This window comes from Physeter macrocephalus, chromosome 6 (assembly GCF_002837175.3).
Source record: "Physeter macrocephalus isolate SW-GA chromosome 6, ASM283717v5, whole genome shotgun sequence".
NCBI classification, from domain to species: domain Eukaryota; kingdom Metazoa; phylum Chordata; class Mammalia; order Artiodactyla; family Physeteridae; genus Physeter; species Physeter macrocephalus.
Genome location: NC_041219.1, coordinates 67,381,292 through 67,404,349, shown reverse-complemented (window position 1 = coordinate 67,404,349; position 23,058 = coordinate 67,381,292). Strand labels below are relative to the sequence as shown.

At 40.1% G+C, this 23,058-nt stretch overlaps 1 protein-coding gene across 2 annotated transcripts in view; it reads right to left on the bottom strand.

The window, feature by feature from the left end:
• The window catches only part of AEBP2 (AE binding protein 2), a 68,689-nt gene extending 54,106 nt beyond the window's left edge, over window positions 1–14,583 (bottom strand). The window contains exon 1 of one of the 2 annotated variants that reach the window (XM_007110761.4): window positions 13,894–14,583. In XM_007110761.4, the coding sequence (XP_007110823.2) occupies window positions 13,894–14,561 (668 nt within the window). In that variant the 5' untranslated portion in view covers window positions 14,562–14,583. The remainder of the gene's footprint in view (window positions 1–13,893) is intronic. The other variant, XM_024129098.3, reaches the window with a different exon arrangement.
• Between the last annotated feature and the right edge of the window lie 8,475 nt (window positions 14,584–23,058).

Genomic DNA, 23,058 nt, shown 5'->3' with positions numbered 1-23,058 from the left:
ACAGGCTCCGGACGCGCAGGCTCAGCGGCCACGGCTCACGGGCCCAGCCGCTCCGCGGCACGTGGGATCTTCCCGGACCGGGTCACGAACCCGTGTCCCCTACATCGGCAGGCGGACTCTCAACCACTGCGCGGCCAGGGAAGCCCTAATTCTAACTTTTTAAGAATGAAACATGGTTCCCCATATGGACTGAAGAAAGTGCAACAAGGTACAAGGAGACAAAAATTCTACTGGTCTAATTAAGGAACACTTAACAGGGTCAAGCGTTATAAACTTAGCTTAATTTTGTAACTGGTAATAAACTTTGAATAGAAATAAGTATACTATATAGTTTTCAAAGTACTTATCAAATTGTAGGTAAACATAACCACACGCCGGGGATTCCTTATCTAAACATATAACAAGGTAAGCTATTATTTGGTTAAAAGGTGATGTTCCTTTCATCTATAATAAAATTGCCACTCAATACTAGAAAGATTACTCGTTGTCTCTCCCATACCTGTAATCAAAATTATTAAAATCCAGAACAGTACAAAACATCATGTAAGACAATCCTATATTTTTGAATTCAAAAAACTGAATCTAATTAATTCAATTAATTAAAACAAAGACCATATTTTATCATAGGCAGACTAAGGCATTTTGTGGAGGAGATGTTAAGTCCTTATTGATGTCAGATTGTGCCAGTTGCTGGTCAACCAGTGACAATCCTATATTTTTGAGAAATCTGAAGTTGTATGCCTGATATGATACAACTTTGAGTGAACTCTCTACTTCAATTATCCATACCAGTCCTCGCCTCCTTTTGTTGGAAGAGACCATGATTTTGTGCCCTGCTCCTTATTCTAGGCATTGACAAAGGAATTAAAAGCTAAAACTGAACCCGTTAAAAGAAACAGATACTTCAAGAAAACTATGAACTGTCTGCCTGTTACGTCTTATGACTTTATCCTAAGGAAAAAAGGGATTATGTAACTTACTATATCAAAATTTGTATCACAAAAGTAAGGTGCTGTTTTTAAATCTGACTTCCCATTCTTTATCACAACAGCTAACAAGTACTGTTTGCTATATGCCCTGCATTGTTCTTTGCGCTTGTGTCAGACTGTATTTTCCAAAGACAGCCACCCCCATACACACACCTTCCCACATCCTCTTCTTACAGCTTGGCATCAAGAAGTGGGGGATCTATACTACCTCCCCTTGAATCTGAGCAATCGTAAAACTCTTGCAGAAGTGACACTGCCAGAACTTCCACAGCTGGGTCATCAAAGGCAATACAGCTCGGCCTGGCTCTCTTGGGACATACAGCTTGGGAGCCCTGAACTACTTACTTACCCTATAAAGAAATCTGGCTCCCCTGAAGCCACTGTGCTAAAAAGATCCTGTGAAGAAAGTACACAGAGCTAGAGAGAGATGCCAGGAGCCCCAGCTGTTCTAGCTCCCAGCTGTTTGAGTCTTCTCAGCCCAGGCACCACACACGTGACAGCTTCGTGAGCAAGCGAGCTTTCTGGTGACTGCAGTCCCCAGACTTTATACTGCTCCAAGCTGACACCAAGTGGAGCAGGAAGATCTAACCATGCCAAGCCCTGCTCGGATTGTAGATTTGTAAGCAAAATAATGTTTTAAACTACTACATGTTGGGAGTTGAGTGCCATGCAGTCATAGTAACCGGAACAATGCCTGATGTGAATTAACTCATGTAACGCTTACAGCAACCAAATGAGGTAATTACGCATTATTTACTAATACTCAAGTATTAGTAGCCTCATCTTACAGATAAAAGAGACTGAGCAGATAAAAGGGACAAAAACACAAAAATTATGTGACTTGTCCAGTCACACAAGTACAAAACATTAATGCCAAACAATCTATTTGCCACATTTATACAAAAGAAAAATGAGTAAATTACTGATTTAAGAAATACTGAAATGCCGCCTATATTACATATCAAGATAACGTGACAGTTTCATCTGTCACACAAGAAGCTGTTCCTTTGCTTTTGTACATCTACAGCACACACACACACACACACACAAAAGATATTTAGCATTACATGTAATTTGACTCATTTGAACAGATGGTTTTACAAGATAAACTATTAAGTTTGATTTCTACAAGTCAATTAGCTCCATGAAAAAAATTAATTCAAGGTCAGTCATACAAAGCAACACTATTCTCAGGTAGAACTTGTTCCAGATTTAGAACTTAGGCCACTGAACCAGATTATGAGCCAAACAATGTCAGCGTAAAATCCAACTCCAAAATACTCCAGGAACAACGAGGGGACACTTTAGTTTTTATTTATCAAAAACTAAGAGTAAGTTATGAGATTGGTCTTAACTGGGATTAAGGAAGTTAGACCACATCTGATTTCTGTAAGGCTGCCTGGTTTGGTCTTTCAAACTGCTGTGGTGCTATAGGCTTTCAGAGCTTTAAACTCAGAAACAATTAGGAGGAAAAAAGGAAAGATAAGTGCCTAGTTTATTGTATGTGCTATATATATTCTCAGGTTAAACTTCCCTAAGGTCTTTCCTACCCACCTAAGGTGGAAGGAATTCTGCTTCTTTATGATCTGCTTGATCTGTACTATGAGTCACCTATAAACCTCTTATTCAGAGTAAACTCCTAAACCTAGCTAGTGCCCTGCACACAGTAAATGCTCATAAAGTTTTCAGTGACAAATTTAAGTAGGCTTTTTAAAGGCAAGTAAAATATATGGCTTTGTCACACTGAGATAATCATTAAAATTAATTGGAGGCACACTAAAAATCATTAGCCAACACCAAGATATTATTATTACTATTGTTACTGTAATTATAAGCTATTATCACTGTAATTTAAAAAGCTAAATGGATTTTTCTAATCAAGAAAAAGACTACTCTCTATCCCTACAATTATTTCTCTGAATAAAGACAAAAGATTTTCCCCCAAGACCCAGCAGTATTCACCAAATTAGCCAAAAGGGACTTTATGCAACAATGATGAAATATAGTTCATGGAAAACAAGTACGTTACATTCTTCTATCACCACTATGCACTGCGCACATTATTTTCAATTTGTTTCTCATCTCTAGTCTATGCCCTTTAAGATTATTCCACCCACATTTTTCATCCAGCTTAAGAGATCAGCAAGCAATTATCTTCAAAAAGATTGTAATACTAGAAACATTCTACTTCAATAAAACTACACTATAAGGAGTCATCTTTTACCGTTTTAGAAAGGTTTCCAGAAAAATGTCTATACACAATGATGGTATATTAAAAAATCTGCTATGAAAAACAGTACCCACTTTATACAGAAGCAATCACATATTCATTTTGTTTTTTTAAGTTAGTGTTAAATCATAAAAATTTTATCAGATTTCAGTGTACCCATATCTGACAAGAATAACTACAGTAGAGTTCAACACCTCAGAAGACATGTTCAAATGACTGCCAACAGGAATGTAAATCACTACAAAGGCTACTGCTCATTAATCCCACCCTCAGTACTTTAACAAGTATTTATATAGTCATAATTTTGTAATGACAAAAATTTTGATTTAGAAATGAACTAGTACGCATATTTACTAAGAAATACTAATACCCTTCTGAAATCTGTGTTTTCTCTAATTGATAATACTTTATCTTTCTAGAAACTCAAAATATAAATGAAAACCAGAAAACAAGGGCTTTGAAAAGTGTTAAAATTAAAGAAATAAAATGTCAATAAAAACTCTCTCTCTATTCCCCTAAAGACTGAATAACTATAATACTTAAAAAAATTAACTTCTGTATTCCATAGTCTTAAGAGGAATCCAGGTTACAAAGTCTAACTATATAATTACAAATGAGAATAAAGCCCAGAAATGTAAATGAACTCAAGCACGTAAGTTATTCTTTGCTAAAGAGACAGGATGAAAATTAAAACAGCTGCTAATGTAAACTACTGATATTTTAATTAAACTTCCCTGGTCAAGGTTGTTACAACAGTCCTATAGGCAGTATAAGTATAGTAGCTAAGACCACGTCTAGAGCCAGGACTGCCAACATTCTCCAGGAGTTGTGTGACTGTAGACGAGATAGTCTGTGCGTGCTTCCTCGCCTCACTGGTTCTGTGGATGAACTTCACCGAATCCTTTCAATAAGCTCAAGTCTCAGATTCTTAAGCAAACTCGACAATCAATAGTGGGTTTTCTTCCAAAACAGTGTGTAAATATATTTTTTTCTTGGGAAACAAAATATAAGTTGGGGAATACTGCTTTTTTAAAATTATTCAAATAATCACAACTTTTTTCAAATATTGTTTTCACATATGCTGCTTAAAAGAACTGGGGGAAGAAATAAGGCACAGAATGGTTCAACTCCTTGTTTCATGCAGCCACACTAATAACAGTGAGAAAAAAGAAATATGTATCAGGTACATCCGCATTCCGCTGAATTCAACCAATTACAGAGTTACTGAATATACAGAGTGTAACAGGTGAATGCACTACAGGTAAGTGCTGGAAGTATAAAGATAAATAGGACCTGATTTTAATCTTAAAAATGTTATAGCCTGGAGAAGACAAACACAAACACAAATGGATATTTCAATGCAACACCATAAATATGAATTAGAATTATGGTGATTTTTGAACTCAGAAGAACCTAAAGTATCTTTGAGATCCTGGATGGAGCATGGAGCAAAGACACACCTGCAATATTCTGGGTTTGTCTAAAGGATAGGAAACACACAAACACACACACACACAGCATATACACACACACACACACAGAGCATATACACACACACACAGCATACACACACACACACACACACACAGCATATATAGGTCCCTGTTCTCAGGGAGCACACATTCCAGCAAGAGAGATGAACAGTAAATACTTACTCAAATTGTGATAGGGCCAGTGCAGAACTTGAGTGCGGCAATGAGCCTAAGAAAGAATTGGGGACAGTCTGCCTGAGAAAATGTTCAAGGTAAGACCTGAACTAGGAGTCCGTGACTAGGAGTTACAAAAACAAAAGCTGGCAAACGGAAAAGAATGTGATTCACAATATGATACATATATTTACCTTCTGACTTCCATTAGAGAGCACTTGCCAAATCTATAGCAGATTTATCACATCTGAGCTCCAAATTTCTTTATACTGTTTAGTCTAAAACCCTCACTTAAAAGAAAAAGAGTCAATCTACAGTTCAGAGAAATGAAACGATTTGCCAAATATCCTGCAGGCAGTCTATAGTAATGCCAGTACTACAATACTGATTATTCTCAATAAAGTATTCTTTCCACATTTTACACGAGAAATGGGAAAATAAATGACACTGAATTAACTACAGCCCTAGGCCCTTTACATATTCCGTCTCATTTAACCATAACACTAAGATACTTCTTCTAGGGCTTCCCTGATGGCGCAGTGGTTAAGAATCCACCTGCCAATGCAGGGGACACGGGTTCGAGCCCTGGTCCGGGAAGATCCCACATGCCATGGAGCAACTAAGCCTGTGCACCACAACTACTGAACTGTTTAGTCTAAAACCCTCACTTAAAAGAAAAAGAGTCAATCTACAGTTCAGAGAAATGAAACGATTTGCCAAATATCCTGCAGGCAGTCTATAGTAATGCCAGTACTACAATACTGATTATTCTCAATAAAGTATTCTTTCCACATTTTACACGAGAAATGGGAAAATAAATGACACTGAATTAACTACAGCCCTAGGCCCTTTACATATTCCGTCTCATTTAACCATAACACTAAGATACTTCTTCTAGGGCTTCCCTGATGGCGCAGTGGTTAAGAATCCACCTGCCAATGCAGGGGACACGGGTTCGAGCCCTGGTCCGGGAAGATCCCACATGCCATGGAGCAACTAAGCCTGTGCACCACAACTACTGAGCCTGCGCTCTAGAGCCCACGTGCCACAACTACTGAAGCCCGCACGCCTAGAGCCCAGGCTCCTCAACGAGAAGCCACCGCAGTGAGAAGCCCGTGCGTCGCAACGAAGAGCAGCCCCCGCTCGACGCAACTCAAGAAAGCCCCCGTGCAGCAACAAAGACCCAACAATGCAGCCATAAATAGACAGATACTTCTTTTATTTTAAAGGTAAGGAAACAACTTCTGGTAAGTTAAATTATAATGCCAAGTCTTTCTGACTTAGAGGTTCATGCCCTTTCACTACCCAATGTTCCTTTAGCTGTTTTAGTGATAGATGTGTCTAGAAAAATATGGTATTGTTCCAGTTAAATCTTCAAGAAAAAAACTTTTTACTCAGAAATAGTAACACTATTTCTCTTATTGATCACTCAGGAAATTAGTTTTTCTTTCCTTTAATTCAGTTTCCCAAGCATGACTTTTTCCCCAACTTCTACCCCAGCTCGAGTCTCTTTATTTCACACCTGTACTACTCCTACCACCTCCTAAATGGTCTCCCAGCTCCCAAGCTTTCCTTCTCTACCTTTGCCACGTGTGATTAATTTTCCGGTAACACAAGTTTCATCATTCATTCAAAATATATTTTAAAATACCTAAAATGATTGTCAAGCACTGTGCCAGGTACTGCAGATAGTGCAATGTTCAAAACAGACATAGTTCCTATTCTCAAGGAGCTTATATTCTAGGAAGAGAGATGAACAGTAAATAATTACTCAAATTGTGATAAAGGCAATACAGAACTTGAAGGGCTAGCAATGTGTCCAACAAAGAATCCAGGATAGTCTGCCTGAGAAAATGTTCAAGGTAAGACCTGATCACGACTAGGAGTTACAAAGACAGAAGTTGGGGAGAGGCAAAGAATCCAATTCACAAGCCTATAGAGAGAAAGATGGGCACATTTGTGTTGGCATGAAAGGTCACACTTTAGTCATTAATTCTTATTTCCCAGTTCCAATGTGGATCCTCTAATCTAGGCAGAAAGTTTTCTGAATATGCTAGGCTCTTTCCTTCCTAAGTTTCATTCAGGCTTCCTAGAAATTTCTTTTCATCACTCAACTAATCCTAAAATCCAGTCCCTCTCCCATCAAAACTTTGGTCATCGACTATAATACTCCACAGTTTTAATTTTAATGTACTGTGTCACAAACAATTTACAGGAAAACTAGAAAACAATGGAATCATCTTTTTAGTCTTCTCTTTAACTATCTGGGGATGCACATTTCTTTCTTATCACTAAACAGGGTTAAATGCTAACCATCAGTAAATGCTCAAAAATGACTTTTTAAAAAAATAAATTTATTTATTTTTGGCTGCGTTGGGTCTTCGTTGCTGCGCACGGGTTTTCTCTAGTTGCGGCGAGCAGGGGCTACTCTTCGTTGCGGTGTGCGGGCTTTTCATCACGGTGGCCTCTCTTGTCACAGAGCATGGGCTCTAGGCACGCGGGATTCAAGGCTGTGGCACACAGGCTCAGTAGTGTGGCTCGTGGGCTCTAGAGAGCGCAGGCTCAGTAGTTGTGGCACACGGGCTTAGTTGCTCCACGGCATGTGGGATCTTCCCAGACCAGGAATCGAACCCATGTCCCCTGCATTGGCAGGCGGATTCTTAACCAATGCGCAACCAGGGAAGCCCCAAAATGATTTTTTTTAAACATCTAAACATCTACCTGATCTCCTATCCATGCCCAAAATTGTCCATTTAGTTCTAAGGTCAATATCACTATTACTTTCACAAATGTATAGTATCAGTCATAAAAATGAACTCAATATGCGGTTAGATAACTGCAGATCCATTACCATTACTAGAAAACATATCCCAAAACCTTTTAGTAACAGATCAGCAGCATTACTTACATATTAAAAACTATTAAAAATAAAAGGTATTAAGAAGCCTTTTAGGTCAACCCTATATGTTAAAGAAAATGATTAAAATGTAGATTTTGTAATGAAATATTTTGGTATAGCATATCCTTTTGCAAGTTTCTGCAGCACTCATTTACAGATACTTGCCACACATTTAACAGCTGGTACAGTACTTTTGGCATTTCAGATCTTAAACTGCTTCAACCAAAGACCAATGCTAGCTTTACTATTATCAGTTCTTGCGCACAGTCTGTCTCCCCCACCCATGAGGTCAGGTGCTTTGTTTTAGTCACTGCTGTGTACCCAACACCTAGAATAGTACCTAGCACATAATGGGGGTTCTATGTACATCTGTGGAATAAATACCTATCACATAACACATGCTTAGTAAATTGTATGCCAAATACTGTACATGTAATCCCTATAGCTATCTTACAGAATAGGAACTATTACTGTCCCCCTTCTGCAGATAAGAAACCTGAAGTAGTAGAAAGACATTAAATAACTTAAATGACTGTCCCATGGTCACCCAGCTTCAGTGAGAGCCAGAATTCAAATCCAAACATTCTGACTCATCTTGTACTCTTAACCACTACTCTCCCTATACTTCTCTCCTTAACTTCAAATTTTCCATGTACCTTTGATAAAATCTTGGGCATTTTTCTACAATAAATGCTTCTAAACAATGGTTTAAAAAAAAAAAAACCCTCGGGTGACTATCCACTTCAGATTTTCCATCCTTATACTTACTTTTAAAATAAGCTTTTTACAGAAATTTACAATTTCAAAGTTGTCCAATCATTTTAAAAGTATTTATTATGCACCTCTGGATCGCCTCTAAATTGGTAGTTCTTAACTTAGACCAAAACCTTTTAAGACTCTGAGAAAAGCTGCTAACATCTTCTCAGAAAAACGCCCACATAAAATTTTGCATACGACCTCAAAGGCCTTACTAGAGTACACCCCCAGAAAAAAGCTGGCCTTAAACTCACTATACTAAATACAATGATCCAGCCAAAGGCACCAATTCCTGGCCCTCACTTTATAGTCTTCTTTATACAAATTATACTGTAGGTATTTCAATTTAATTCTAATAATTGAGTACTCACCATATGCAGGTACTGTGCTAGATACTACAAAGATCTAAATGAGCTAAACTATCCCTGCTCTCAAAACTACCATGCTACAACAAAAAGGATGAAGCAAGCATTCAAGTGCTTTGAACAACATGGATTCTTCCAAACGGTCCACAGGGCTCCTTAATAGAAGTTCACATGGACCTTAGAACACCTTCATGGTTAAACCTAACCCTGTCGTCTTGCAGTTGAGGAACTAAGTAAGGGTCAAAGATATTACTTAAAATCATAATATAAGTAGCAATACTAAAATCTGAATTGTGTCCTTTGACTCTTGATTACAGGCTCTTTATACTGCAATATTCTACATCCCTACATAACAAAGCCAGAAACTGAAATGAAAAAATAAAGAAGAAATACAAATACAGTAATTAAAAAGAAAAAAATTAAAATCAAGTTTAGTAAGACCAGGAAAGAATGTGTTGTGGCACTTTGATGGGTTTTGAAAGGTTGTCTCAGTCAACAAAAATCTGAAGCAATTATTGTGTATCACAGTATGAATAAAAAGAAAAATAGGAAAAATGTATCTGCTAAGTGAAGATGTATGAAGAATATGTGAGCAGGTATATTTAGGTCATAAAATCCTTGGCTCTCTTTCTCTCAGATGACTTGCTCTGGGGGAAACTAGTCACTATGTCCTAAGAACACAAAAACAGCCTTATGGAGATACTGACCTGGTGAGTAACTGAGGCCTCCTGCCAAAAGCTACATTAAGTGAGCCGATTTCCAGCCCCAGTCCAGCCTTCAGATGACTGCAGTGCTGACCAACACTTTCGCTGCAACAGCAGACTCTGAGCCACTCTGAGCCAGAACCACAGAGCTAAGCCTCTCCATTCTTGACTTTCAGAAACCACATGTGATACCAAATGTTTGTTTTAAGTTGTTAAATTTGGGGGATATCTGTTACACAGCAATAAATAGCTAATACAACAGGCAAGGTGTGACATCTCTAACTTTGTTTAGAGTCAATAAAGTTTTGTGCTAGGAATTATGGCAAAACCACACTTTGGAATTAAAAGTTTCAGAGCAATATGCAAGATGGATGAACGGGGAAGCATTTTGTCTTCCTGTATCCCACAATATCCAGTAGAGTCCTTCCTGCACACAGTAAATACCTATGCTTGGTAACAAACTAGCTTACACACAAGATTTCCTAACTGATCCAATGCAATAGTCTCAATGTTTCTTAAAAGTAAAATGACCCCTTAGAATCTCTCCATATAAGTTCGATCCTGAAAGCTGTAGTTTTATTGTTGTTTACTTTTTAGCACAGAGCCATACCTTTCTTAACTGAGAATTACAATCCGTAACAAATGAAAACTGAGACCTGTTAGAAGCTCTTCCCTAAATTTAGTCAAAATTAAAAGGTAGCTTAAAACAGGGATTCTGGAGAGAATATGAACAGCTGCTTCAGAGTTGAAAAGTGAATGGTGAAAAGCAGTTCCACCATGAAGTATGAGCAAAATCTTACCTCATATAAAAGTATTTTATTGCCTCAACCATACAGAGCCTTAATAGGTCTTGATGATAACCTCAACATGCAGCCTTCTAATATTAATCTGATTTAAAACTTTAGCCTCCATACTAGAAAAAGATCTTCCTAATCATATTACTGGGAAAGTGCGCAACATAACCCTGTTTTCCCAGTGTCAAAACAATCTTAATTATACCTCAAAGTTTGCAGCCCATTAGGTTGGTAATCCAAATTTTAATCCACAAAACAGTAAGGGCCTGTAGTCTTTGTTGATCATTAAGTTTCATACTAAACGCCCTTCCCTGTCACCCAACCTTATGCATGCACTCTTCACCTGACACCTGGATTTACCCAGAAAGGCTGATAAAAGTGGCTTTTTCAAAATAAGTTGTATCTTATAATATCTAGATGGAGGGGGGAACCATAATAGAGACAAATAACCACAAAACAGAGACTGTTATTATCAATTCGCTTATACAGATAAGCAACTGAAGAGTTTTTTCATGTACAATCTGATTCAACAGCTAGAACTAATTTTTACACTAAAAATATTTCAGTCATTCTAAAATTCTATTTAAAAGTCAACTTAGCCTCTGAAATTAACTTAAAAGGTGGTAACTTTTTAAAAGGTACTTAAGCTTAAATTCAAAGTAGAATAAAATAAAAGCTAGTTTTTAGTGGCCTCATGCAGCTAAATATTCACCTCAAAGAAAATCTCATTATCTTTATAACCAGACTAAAAGTAAACTACATATTAACTTTAAGGTTTTCTAACTTTACCACAATAAACACACCAATACACTTAGGCTGGTTCTGAATAACCTTCTCCTGGGAAAAACAATGTTTTTGGTACCAAGTGTGATTTAATCATTTTATAAATTAATCACTTTCACAACACTTCGAATACGTTTTGTAAACTGATTCCTTGGATCACAAGCTTTAATATCCAAATCTTTAAAGTTAGTTCTTTCTTCAAACGGAGCACTTACAGTTAAAAATATTTAAGATAATTTCAACAACTTACAAAATATGTTAGATAAACTCAAAAGTATAAACTAATTTCAAAGTGAAAGAAAAACTCAATTGGCATTCTAATAGAAAGAGTAAATTCTAATGATAATAAAATCCTTGCAATAGGATGCCTCATGTTTCTCAAAAGCACTTTAAAACCACGATATCCTCCCATCAGTTACAAATATAAAGACTTCCTACTGTGAAATCAATCTATAAAATCCATAGATTGATGTAATCTGCAGAACAGTTTATAAGAATTATAAATCCTCTGCAAATTTAAAATAACTCTTAAAAAAAAACTCAAAGGCAAAAAAGGGGGAGTTTCAAAATTAAGATTATCAAGACCACAACCAGTTTCACTAGTCACATAAGGTTTTTTCACACAAGTGATAAATTTATTACCCTGTAATGGTAAAATGATTAGTGTTTTGTAGTCTCTAATGTTTAAGCATCAAGAAAAGCAAGTACATTTGGTTATCAGGTTTTAACCTTATTTGGCACCAATATCTTACTCCTTACTCTGAAATATGATGTAAAAATTACATATTCAAGTGAATAGCTAATAAAAATGAAGTCAAAACTCCACTTGCTGAAATACTGCTTGGCCAATTACTATCTCCTAAAAGGACTAGTAGACAGATATTAACTAAAAAAAAAAAAACAAAAAAAAAAAACAAAACACCAAATACCTGGCACATGCTGCTTGTAGCTATTTAAAGTGAATTATTCTAACTCTTGTGAAGTGGAAACAGCGGAGAACCTTTGTTCAGATCCAGCTCCACCACTTCCATTCTATACTTACTGTTTTGAGTAAGACACTCAACTTGCTTCTTCATCTGTTAAATGGAAGTCAAAATAATACCTACCTTGTGCCAGAGTTGTGGAAATGAAATGATTAAGGCATTTAAATCGTGCAGTGCTAGGCAAGTGTGTTTTATGGGTGTATGTGTATACTAGGTACATGGAACAACTGTGGTAGATGCTGACTGTATAAATTAATGTCAACTTTCAAATATCTACTGGTACCAAAGAAGGAGTATACAGTAAAATGATAAATGACACATGCTTCATTGTGCAGTTCACATCAATTTTTAATTTTCTTGATACATTCTCATTCCTGCCATGCCTCTATAGTTCAGGACAATTTTTCCAAGGTTTGCACTCTCTACTTTACCCCACTAAAGATGTTTCCTTAACTAGACATTAAAGTAAATGTCAAACAGAATTTGATGCTATATTTTCATAATATTTAGAGCTGTGAATTCCTTATAACACTAAATATAAGCCATTGTGTTCATTTTTATGTTAACAATAGAATTCCTAGAACTTTAGAATACTTTAACTTTTAAATCCAAGTCAATAAAGATTGTTAAAAATTCTACTGCTCATCAAAACATTAGGAGATGGTCAAAATAACTAATATATTTTAGATGCATTATAATACGCATGACATGGTTCTGTTTAAAGAAGTACATTAAAAACCAATTAGTTAAAATACGAAGTTTTCCAGAGATCAAAAGTAATGATAGTAACAACTGAAACATACCATAACAATAAACTTCTTCATGTCCCGAAAAAAATGAAGCGTATTTTTGTCAGTCTCCACATTCTCTCTAAGAAGCTTTAGAAAAATGCTACTATTCCCTTCAGAGATCTCGCCAAAACATGACTTTAAATATTATCATCTAAAATCATGACTCTCACGTTGAAGCATTACTGTATAAAGATTTGAAAACACATACTAACATGCTGTACCTTAAGACTGCATTTTGTTACAATTCCAACTCTCTTCGATTCCGCAAAGTTATTTTAAAGGACACCAATTCATTATTCTTTTACACAACGATTTATACGTTTTTAAAACTTTCTCCCCAATTTGATCACCAACGAAACAGAAGTTACTAAAATCACTTTGGAGACCATGTTAATGACCACACATGAGGAATTCTGGAAGCGCTGATTAAATATAAAAGAATAGTCTTTACTTTTCTAAGTAAAGGAAAGTGATGGTTGGGGGTCTCCTCCCTGAACAAGGAAGTTCTGTTACATCCAGGCGAGACCAGCCATGTTGGAAAACACTTGTCAATTACCGTTCTGACAAGTATTCGCGAACACGGCTGGATGAAGCTAACCTTGTGTACCGAGGTGCGTACATCAAGGCCCTCTTCGGCTCCGCCACAGGATCTGGGCCTACTTTGGGGATTGTTTCCGAGTTGGAGCCGTCCTTCGGTCCGTACGGAGTGCAGAGCCGAGGGGAAAGAGGGCGGGGAAAGGAGAGTTGGGGGGAAAAGGGTTTGAGAGTTGGAAGCCGCTATCCGCAGTGAGAGGGGCGCGGCGGCCGGCAGAGGTTTCCGAGTTGAGAGCCGGGGGGAGGGGCCGAGGATTCGGGGACCAGGGGGATCTCAGCAAAAAGTCCCCTCGGGCCCCTCGGAGGGGCCTAGGAGCGCAAGAGGAGGAAGGGAAGGGGAAACGCTTCAGTGCACTGACCTGTCCTCGGAGTCCATGCGGCTCAGGGGTTCCCCATCCGACGACATCTCCAAGCTGCCTCGCCGGCCCGCGGAGGTCGCGCTGCTTCCGCCTCCCCCGGTCCCGTAGCCCTCATCGCCGCCGCTGGAAACGACGCTACTGCTGCTGCTGCCGCCCCCGCCGCCGCCCTGGCTGCCCCGCGGTCCCTTGGGCTCCTCCAGGCCCTCCTTGCCGTCCCCATCCCCGCTGCTGCTGCTGGCGGCACCGGGGCTCAGCGAGCGCGTCTCGTCGCTGCTGCTCCCGCCGCTGCTGCCCACCAGGCTCTCGGCGCTGCTCTCCTCCTCGCCCCCGCCGCTGCTGCTGCTCTCGTCCTCCTCCTCGTCCTCCTCCTCGTCCTCATCCTCCCCGGCCTGGCTGGCGCTCTCGGGGCTCGGCTCCGACATCGTCTCCGCCTCGCGGCCCCCCACTCCGCCGCCGCCTCCACCGCCCCCACCGCCGCCGCCGCCGCCGTTCAGCAGCAGCGCCGCCACCGCCTCGGCCTCCGCCTCTTCTTCCTCCTCCTCTTCTTCCTCCTCCTCCTCTGGCGGCTCAGCCCGACCCCGCGCCGCCGGGCCGGGGCTGCCAGGGGGCAGAGGGCTCAGGCGGGAGAGCTCCTCCAGGTCGGCCATGTCGGTGATAGCGGCGGCCATGGCGGCGCCTGCTCCTCCTCCTCCTCCTCCTCCTCCCCGCCGCCGCCGCCGCCGCCTCCCTCTCTGGACTCTCGCTCCCGTGCCCCCTCCCGAACGCCCAAAACTCCGCCGACGCCGCTGCAGAGCAGGAGGAGGGCCCACGAGCTGCGTCAGCCTGCACACGCGCTACGGAGCCCGCGCGGGGACAGGCGCGCGACTGCGCGCACTCACGCGGAGACGGCTGCGCGCCTGCGCGGCGGCACGCGGTGGCGCCTCCCCGCCACCCGGCCGCGGATTCCGCGCCCCCGCCCGCGCCCCCGCTGGTCCCCGCCCGGCCTCCGCCCCGACCCGCCGAGGACTCAGAGTTTCCGCGGGGCCTTCCCACGCCTTCCCTGCTCGCGCGGCGGGTGGGACACGCGGAACGAAAACCTGAGCGCTAGCCGGGCGATTCTAACAGCCCTCCGAGGTCTCAAGATAAAGTCATTCATTCCGGGGGGTGTTAGGGGAGCGTCCCCGGTGCACAGGCGCTGAGCCAAGAATCGAACAAGTCCCTGGGCTTATGAGAGCTGACAGTCTACGAGGAGAGGCGATTAAAATGAGTAAAAATCAATAATACAGTGCGAGGTACTGAGTCCATACGCGCGACATAGAGCCACAGGTTATCATCTAAACTGCGTTCGAATAACCCGAGGAATGGTTAAATCACAGTCTCAGAGCAAACATGTGTATTCAAGATCTTAAAAACTTTTTAGCTCCTGAGCGCTCTAAAACGATTTTGTACATCCTTATACGGTTTAAAGTGACATCCACATTTTTTCCAGCTTCTTATATTTTATAACTGTCACACTTTTTTAAACGTAGCCAATGAACCCTAAATACCATAGGGATTTAACACCCACCAATATCCACTTTTTAGAATCCGATCTCTTTTATGCTTGGGCAATTTCCATCTTCTGGGACTCATTTACATTTTACATCCTGTCCAGAATTTTATCTTAATAGTATATTTTATATTCGAACTGTTTTATTGATCATCTTATATTTCCTTGTAACAAAAATGTGTACAGAAATTGAAATTTAACGGTTGTTTTTAAATCTCCTGTGATCACAACACTCAAGTCTTATTATTTCAACTGATCAAAACAAATATATTTCAAAATATTTATAAATAAATATTAAACACAAATGTAAAGTTTTTTTGGCAATGCACCTCACAAAGATGGAATTGAATACTTTTTTAAACTAGATTATTTATCAGTGGATGAGTATTTCTAGAATGAGAACGAGCTACTTCAATTCTATTCCAAGCTTCCCATTCCATGGATGTAAGCACTGAGAAAACTTGTTCACATAAATAAGTACATGAGAATGAATGGAGTTTTGTTACAGCAACGCAACTCAATTCTTTGAACTCTTTCCAAATTATACGCCCAAAAAAGTCACACAAAGATCTAACAAGAAAAAAATACTTTTAATGGTCTATCTGCTGACAACACAGACTAGATTCTCTTTCAACTTTGTTGAAAGCAAGTAACTGAAAACCACCTGACTTGTAAAAGGATGTGTTACTCATTCTCATTCACCAGTCAACTGTTCCGTTTTTGGTGTCCTGGAGGTTTTTGCATCCCCGGAGTACAGCACCTTAGGAAGATGTGAGGTGGGGCAGAATTATGCCTTTCTTTTGTAAAGTAGGGGAGGGGCAATTGGGATAAGGGAAGCTGCAAAGGAGCCCACATTATCCTCTGACCCCAGGGCACATTTTCAGGCAGATCCTTTTAGGTAAAAGGGAAGTGAGAATCAGCGAACAGATTGCCTTATAACAGGCTCGGCGCTCATACACATCTTAGAAAGTCTTCATACACCATGAATACCCCAGTATTATGTCTATTGCCTTAGGCCTTTGGACAGCTGTTATATGTTCCATACGTTGCCTCAAGGGAAAGCAAAATTAAAAATAAATAATAGTATGGGGCATTACGGCTTACAGATACCTTCACACAGGCATACAATGCAAAATGCTAACTGCAAATATGTTAACCTCAAAGCCACTCTTTGAGATAGACTAGGAAGGTATTATCTTTCTGTGCTGTCAGTTAAGTACTATTAGAGGGACTTCCCTGGCAGTCCACTGTTTAGGACTCCACGCTTCCACTGCAGGGGGCACAGGTTTGATCCCTGGTCTGGGAACCAAGATCCCACATGCCGCGAAGTGAGGCCAAAAAGAAAAATAAAGAACTATGAGAGAGTTTAGCTGAAAAGTGTGTATTAAGTGTATGTGCCAAGCACTGTATGAAGCCCTAGAGATTTTGGCTGAGTTTGGCTGAGTTATTTAAGGAAAACTTAATGAAGAATGTAGGATTTGAATAGTTGTGTATGTAAGATATAATACATTTAAGTGTAAGTCATTTGAGCTGGATCTTGAAGAATGAATAGACTAGAATTCTGTGTGAGGGGGAATTCTAGGACTGAGAAGCAATAACACTGGAAAAGCATAAAAATTTAATTTGTGACTGTTAATTAACCATGAGAAAACGAAGCTAAAAAGCTGAAAAAGAGTTCAAGATGAGATTACAGAAAATCTTGAATAAAAAGATTGACTTTGAAAGATGACAGGTATATTTATATACCACAGTGTGTGTGTGTGTGTGTGTGTGTCTGTGTGTATATATATTTAGAAAAAATATTTTTTAAAGGTGTGTTATGATTAAAGTTATAAGGGTATCTAATGTTATAGATGATATGGAGAAAAGTGTGAAAAGACTGAAAGGTGAATGGAGATTAGACACGTGGAAATGGCAGGTATCAAAGCCACAAATGAATGCTCCGACTGCAGTATTTATACTTGAAGATGAAAATGAGCTATCTTAGAACTGGCTTTTTGGAGAAAAGTGTGTTTCCCATCACTGGAGAGGTTTTTTGTTGGTTTTAATTGCAAATTTTCTGAAAATTTGAAAGAATTGGATAATAAACACCTATACACCCGCCTAGATTCATCAATTACTAACATTTTGCCACATTTGCACAGTCTGTGTCCCTCTGTCTCTTGTTTCTTTCTCTATGTCCCCTCCCTCTCCCTCCCCCCTCTCCCTTTCTTGCTCTCCCTCTCGGTTTAGTTGCAGACATCATTACTCTGCATGCATCTCCTTAGAACAAGGCCACTCTCGTACATAACTACAGTGGCACAATGTCATTATCGCATTCAGTGAAGTGTCTGACTAAAGGCAGGACCTCTGGGTGATAGAATATTTTCAGGTGGCATTAGGTGAGAGGTTGGATGAAATGCAAGGAGTGTGGTCTGCAGGCCAGTACCCATCCACCCCCTGTTCGTTACCAGCCTGCAGCTAGATACATGCTGAAATTAGCTTCAGGAAACTTTTATAACAACATGGTAGAGTAATTTTACATCTGCTGAACCTAATAATAAAAAATGGAGGCTTATTTTTTTTTATGTCATCAGTTTATTTTTTATCTTATAATTCTGGTAATTCACTCTTTATTTAAATTTATTATCTTATTTATTTATTTATTTGGTTGTGCCAGGTCTTAGTTGCCGCTCATGGGCTCCTTAGTTGCGGCAGGCGGGCTCCTTAGCTGCAGCATGCATGTGGGATCTAGTTGCCTGACCAGGGATCAAACCCAGGCCCCCTGCATTGGGAGCGGGAGTCTTAACCACTGTGCCACCAGGGAAGTCCCATCCGGTAATTCACTTTTATTGTATTTTTCAAAAGCCTCAGTCCACTGTAAAGTAAAAAACTGATCCTTCAGTTGAGAATCACTGTTCTATTTCCCTCCTGCCTGCTTGGAGAGTATGTGATTCTATGCATAATTATAAGCTACCCAATCATACACCATTGCATAAGAGCTATTTGATTAGGAATAGTATTCAAACTCATCAACCACAGTACCAATGGGTCAAATTAGCAACAATAACTTGAATTTTACTGGCGCTTCTACCTACCAAGCCTGCTAACACAGGCAGGTCATTGCCAGTTTTCGGGGAGCCCCGGGGGTGGGGGGGATCTCTGCGCACATCCTGCTCACCCAGTGGCCCCCTCCCCTGCTCTGCTCCTACCAGACACTGCAGGCTCCTCCTACCGGGACCTGTGATACAAACAAAACAGCCAAAGCCATGGTGTAGCCTGAAGAAATGGAGATCACTGTGTTGACCTCTTTCAGGGGAACCCCGGAGCAGACTGCTTGGCCCAATATCATATATGGTTTTCAATGAAACATCTCTTTATGGTTTTACTCAGAGCTCTGTCTCTCCTAGGAACCCAGACATGCTTTCATGGGCCTAGATTGGCGATGGATTTGAGTAACAGCTACCCCCAAGCTGTATTTATTACTCCCCATCCAATGACTAAGTCTTTCTCATAGGGCTTCTCTGTCTAATTTTCTTTTCCACAAACATGAGTCCTGTTCAAGGAAGCAGTCTCAGCCCCCAGGTCAGCAGGTTTCTTTCAGCCCTGACTCACCAGTTTGCCAGACATGCTGAGACATGCTTGAACCCCAGCATCAGACCCAGCTTAGATTCAGGCTGAGAGTCCTGCTATACTACACGTAAGATACTTCTGAAAAGTTCTCTAAAATATGCAGCCGTAGCAGGTTTTGCACCTTTATTTGAGGTTCCTCACTCTGCCATGGTGAGCAGAGTGAGCTGTGTGATGCCCTCGTTCTCTGACTTAACATCTAAAGAAAGTACGTGCGAAGAGAGAACATCTTACTGAAAGATGGGATGACAGGATCTTAAAGCTGGAAAAGAACTAGGAATCTGATGAACGCTTCCCCAATCTGTAGATTGTCATTCAACAAAAATACAACCAACTAATTATTACGTTTGTCTGTTTGTTTTTTAAATAGAAGAAGTATCTTACATTTACTCTAGCACTTTCTGGTTTCTAAAGCATTGTAGCATCCCTCACTCATCTCATCAACCTGGAGAGGCTGTGTGGTGGGGTGTTAAAAGCATGAGCTCTGGGGGCTTCCCTGGTAGCGCAGTGGTTAAGAATCCGCCTGCTAATGCAGGGGACACGGGTGCGAGCCCTGGTCTGGGAAGATCCCACATGCCACGGGGCAACTAATCCCGAGGGCCACAACCACTGAGCCTGCGCTCTAGAGCCCATGCTCTGCAGCAAGAGAAGCCACCGCAATGAGAAGCCCACCCACGGCAACAAAGAACCAACACAGCCAAAAATAAATAAAAATAAAATAAATTTATTTAAAAAAAAAAAAAGCATGAGCTCTAGGGCCAAATTGCCTGGGTTCAAGTCCTGTTTCTTCCCTTTACACTTGTGACCTTGGGCAACTTACTTCTGTTCTCTGATCTTTAAAAGGAGGTTGATAATAGTATCTCCCTCAGGGTTGTTGTAAAGATCAAAAGCTGAGTATCCCTAAGGGGCTCAGAAGAGCACATGTTAGTTACCATCATTATCATCACTATCAGCATCATCTTCTTCATGATTACAGTTTTTGAGTTAAAGTTTCTGTCGTCAGTAGGACCATTTTAAGACTAACTGCTTTGGCTGGTAACTTTTCACAATAAGGACATCATAAGCATGTCTGGTATTTTGAATAGTTTCTCATTTTGAATTTAGTAAAATGCTTTTTCTATAAACTAGCAATGAAAGGATAAGCAAAATGTGATGAAACGTGAATAACATAAATACCATGTTTGTTTGTTTTTTTAATGACAACTTAGTTTTCACTCAAATGAAGGAAACTTTACTTTACATCTTGACCCATCAGTGTCCATTTCCTACTCTGTCTTCAATCCCACCCTCTCTATTGGCTCTTTCTTTTCAGTTCATGAACACTATCAGGTCTTTTCATCCTTGTAAGTACTGATTCCGTTTTCATCTAAACTTCTAAAAATATGAACAAGAGTTGCTTGTTGCACTCTCTTACCTCCCATATATTGTCCCTCTACTGCAAAATGATATCCAACCCCACTACGTTTTTGAAAACTACTCTCAGTAAAATCATCAATTGCCAAACCTAGGGGATACTCTTCAGTTCTTACCTTACAACTTTGCTATCACACTACGATGAAAATAAGTCTCAGGTCAAATTCTGCATTGTGCACTTTGTGGTATATTCTCCTCTTCTCTCTGGATTTCTACGATGCCACACTTATCTATAATAGATTGCCAATACCTTTCATCGTTTCTTCTTGATCTCCTGTTCTTTAAATGTTGGTTCCCAAGTCTATATACTTGGCCAACTCTCTTCTTGTTCTACAGAGTCTTCCTGGTAAATAACATCCAGTCTCTCGATTCTGATCCCTTAATGATGAATCTTGAGAGCCTCCCAGATTCATCCTCCACATGGCTGGAAAGCACCAATGCCTCCCTACAACAGAGGATCCTTCATTTATACAGCACCAATATAAAAACTTGTATGTGTGTCTGTCCCACAGTTTTCTCATGTATTGCCAATTGACTTCAGCCTTTTGGGTCCTTCAGCAACTGTCAGGTACTTTGAGTAAATATCAATTTACTCAAAGTCCATTGATTGGACTAGGCAGAAGTTAAGCATGGCCCCTCTCCCACCCAACATTGATGTCAAGTGGTAGCTTACAAGGAAAGGAAGCCTTCGTCGAAATTCTTCCAAATGTGTAAATTTTTATCTGCAAGTGGGCAAAAAAAGTTATAACCTGCTCATGTAAGGTTAAGGAAATCCTCACTCTCTGTCCTGAAGCATGCCTAAAGCATCTTGTAGGGGAAGCTCACTCTGAGTTGGGTGCAGCAATATCCAAACAGCAGAATCACTCAACCTTCTATTCAGGTCTCTCAGTAGATGCCTCCAAGAATTGAAGAGAAGATGGACCTAGAGATTATCACACTAAGTGAAGTAAGCCAGACAGAGAAAGACAAGTATCATATGATACCACTCACATGTGGAATCTTAAAAAAAAAGATACAAATGAACTGATTTATAAAACAGAAACAGACTGACAGACATAAAAAACAAACTTATGGTTACCAAAGAGCAAAGGGGGGTGGGGAGGGATAAATTAAAAGTTTGGGATTAGCAGATATAACCTACTATATATAAAATAGATAAACAACAGGGCTTACTGTATAGCACAGGGAACTGTGTTCAGTATCTTGTAATAAACTATAATGGAAAAGAATCTGAAAAAGAATATATATATATATACGTGTGTGTGTGTGTGTATATATACATATATAATACATATATATGTAACTGAATAACTTTGCTGCACACCAGAAACTAACACAACACTGTAAATCAACTATAAATAAATAAAAAACAAAATTCAATAAAAAACAAAAATAAAAGAATAAAGAAAACAACAGACACTATTTAAAAAAATTGAATAGAAGGCACTGGGGAGAGGTAGATAACACAGAACCATATAGAATTTAGAATGAGAAGGTAGCAGGTTGCTGGGCTTTCTAGCAACTTATTCACCGTATATTGGATCTACTGAGTGTCTCCTATGTGTCAAGCGCTGTTCTCAGCACTGGATAGAGACCTATGGTGGGTAAAGTCAAGAAAAATTCCTACTTTCATAGAGCTTACTCTCTGGTTAGGTGTTCTTGTACCTCATTCTCACAAGAGTGACAGGGCTGTGAAGTCTTTCTAGCCAGCCATATATCTGGGACATCATTTATTTCACCAATGAAAATGTATTTCTAACATCCCTTATGCTAATTAATGAACCTTCTGGTATAAATTTCAATAAAGATCCTTGAAATGCTTAAGTAGCCACCTGGGGAGTATGGATTCCTGATTAGGGCACTTCACATGATAACTAAACACCTCTGCAGCGTGAATTCCTAATAGGGTAATGCTAATGCTAACTAACCTCCCCTAGAGTGTAGATTAAAGTTAATTTACACACAAGTACATTATACTGTTTATAAGGAAGTATTTTAAAATAAATTATTACAGAGGCAATATGACAACATGGCAGGAAGTATGGTTGCTCAGAACTCCCTAGTTTCACATAGACATCTTTTTTTTTTTTGGCTGTGCCGCAAGGGTTGCAGGATCTTAGTTCCCCCACCAGGGATTGAACCTGGGCCCAAGGCGGTGAAAGCACAGAGTCCTAACCATTGGAACGCCAGGGAATTCCCCACATAGAGATTTTAAAATCCTGAAGCACACTACCTCCCTAGGACTCCCAGATCCTTCCCCAAATCCAGCAACTACAGGGACAACAAAAGGCATCCGGACCTCCCCCAGGACCCTCCTATTGTCACATGGTTTTTATCCATTCTGAATGGCGAGTGCCCATATCATTCCAATCACTGAATATTTTAAGTAGCACTCTTGCTCAAATTTTTAGCCATGAAGAAACTGACGAGACTCTCTGAATCTCAACCCCAAATACCTTGGGGAAGGAATTATAATCTTCCCAGTTGGTCCTGGGATTCACGCCCAAACTGATTGAGATTGGCCAGACCATAGGACCTTTACACTCTCACTGGGTGGGATGATGGGGTTGTTTGCAGATTTTGTGTAGGAATCCAAGACAGGTATACTGGATGGC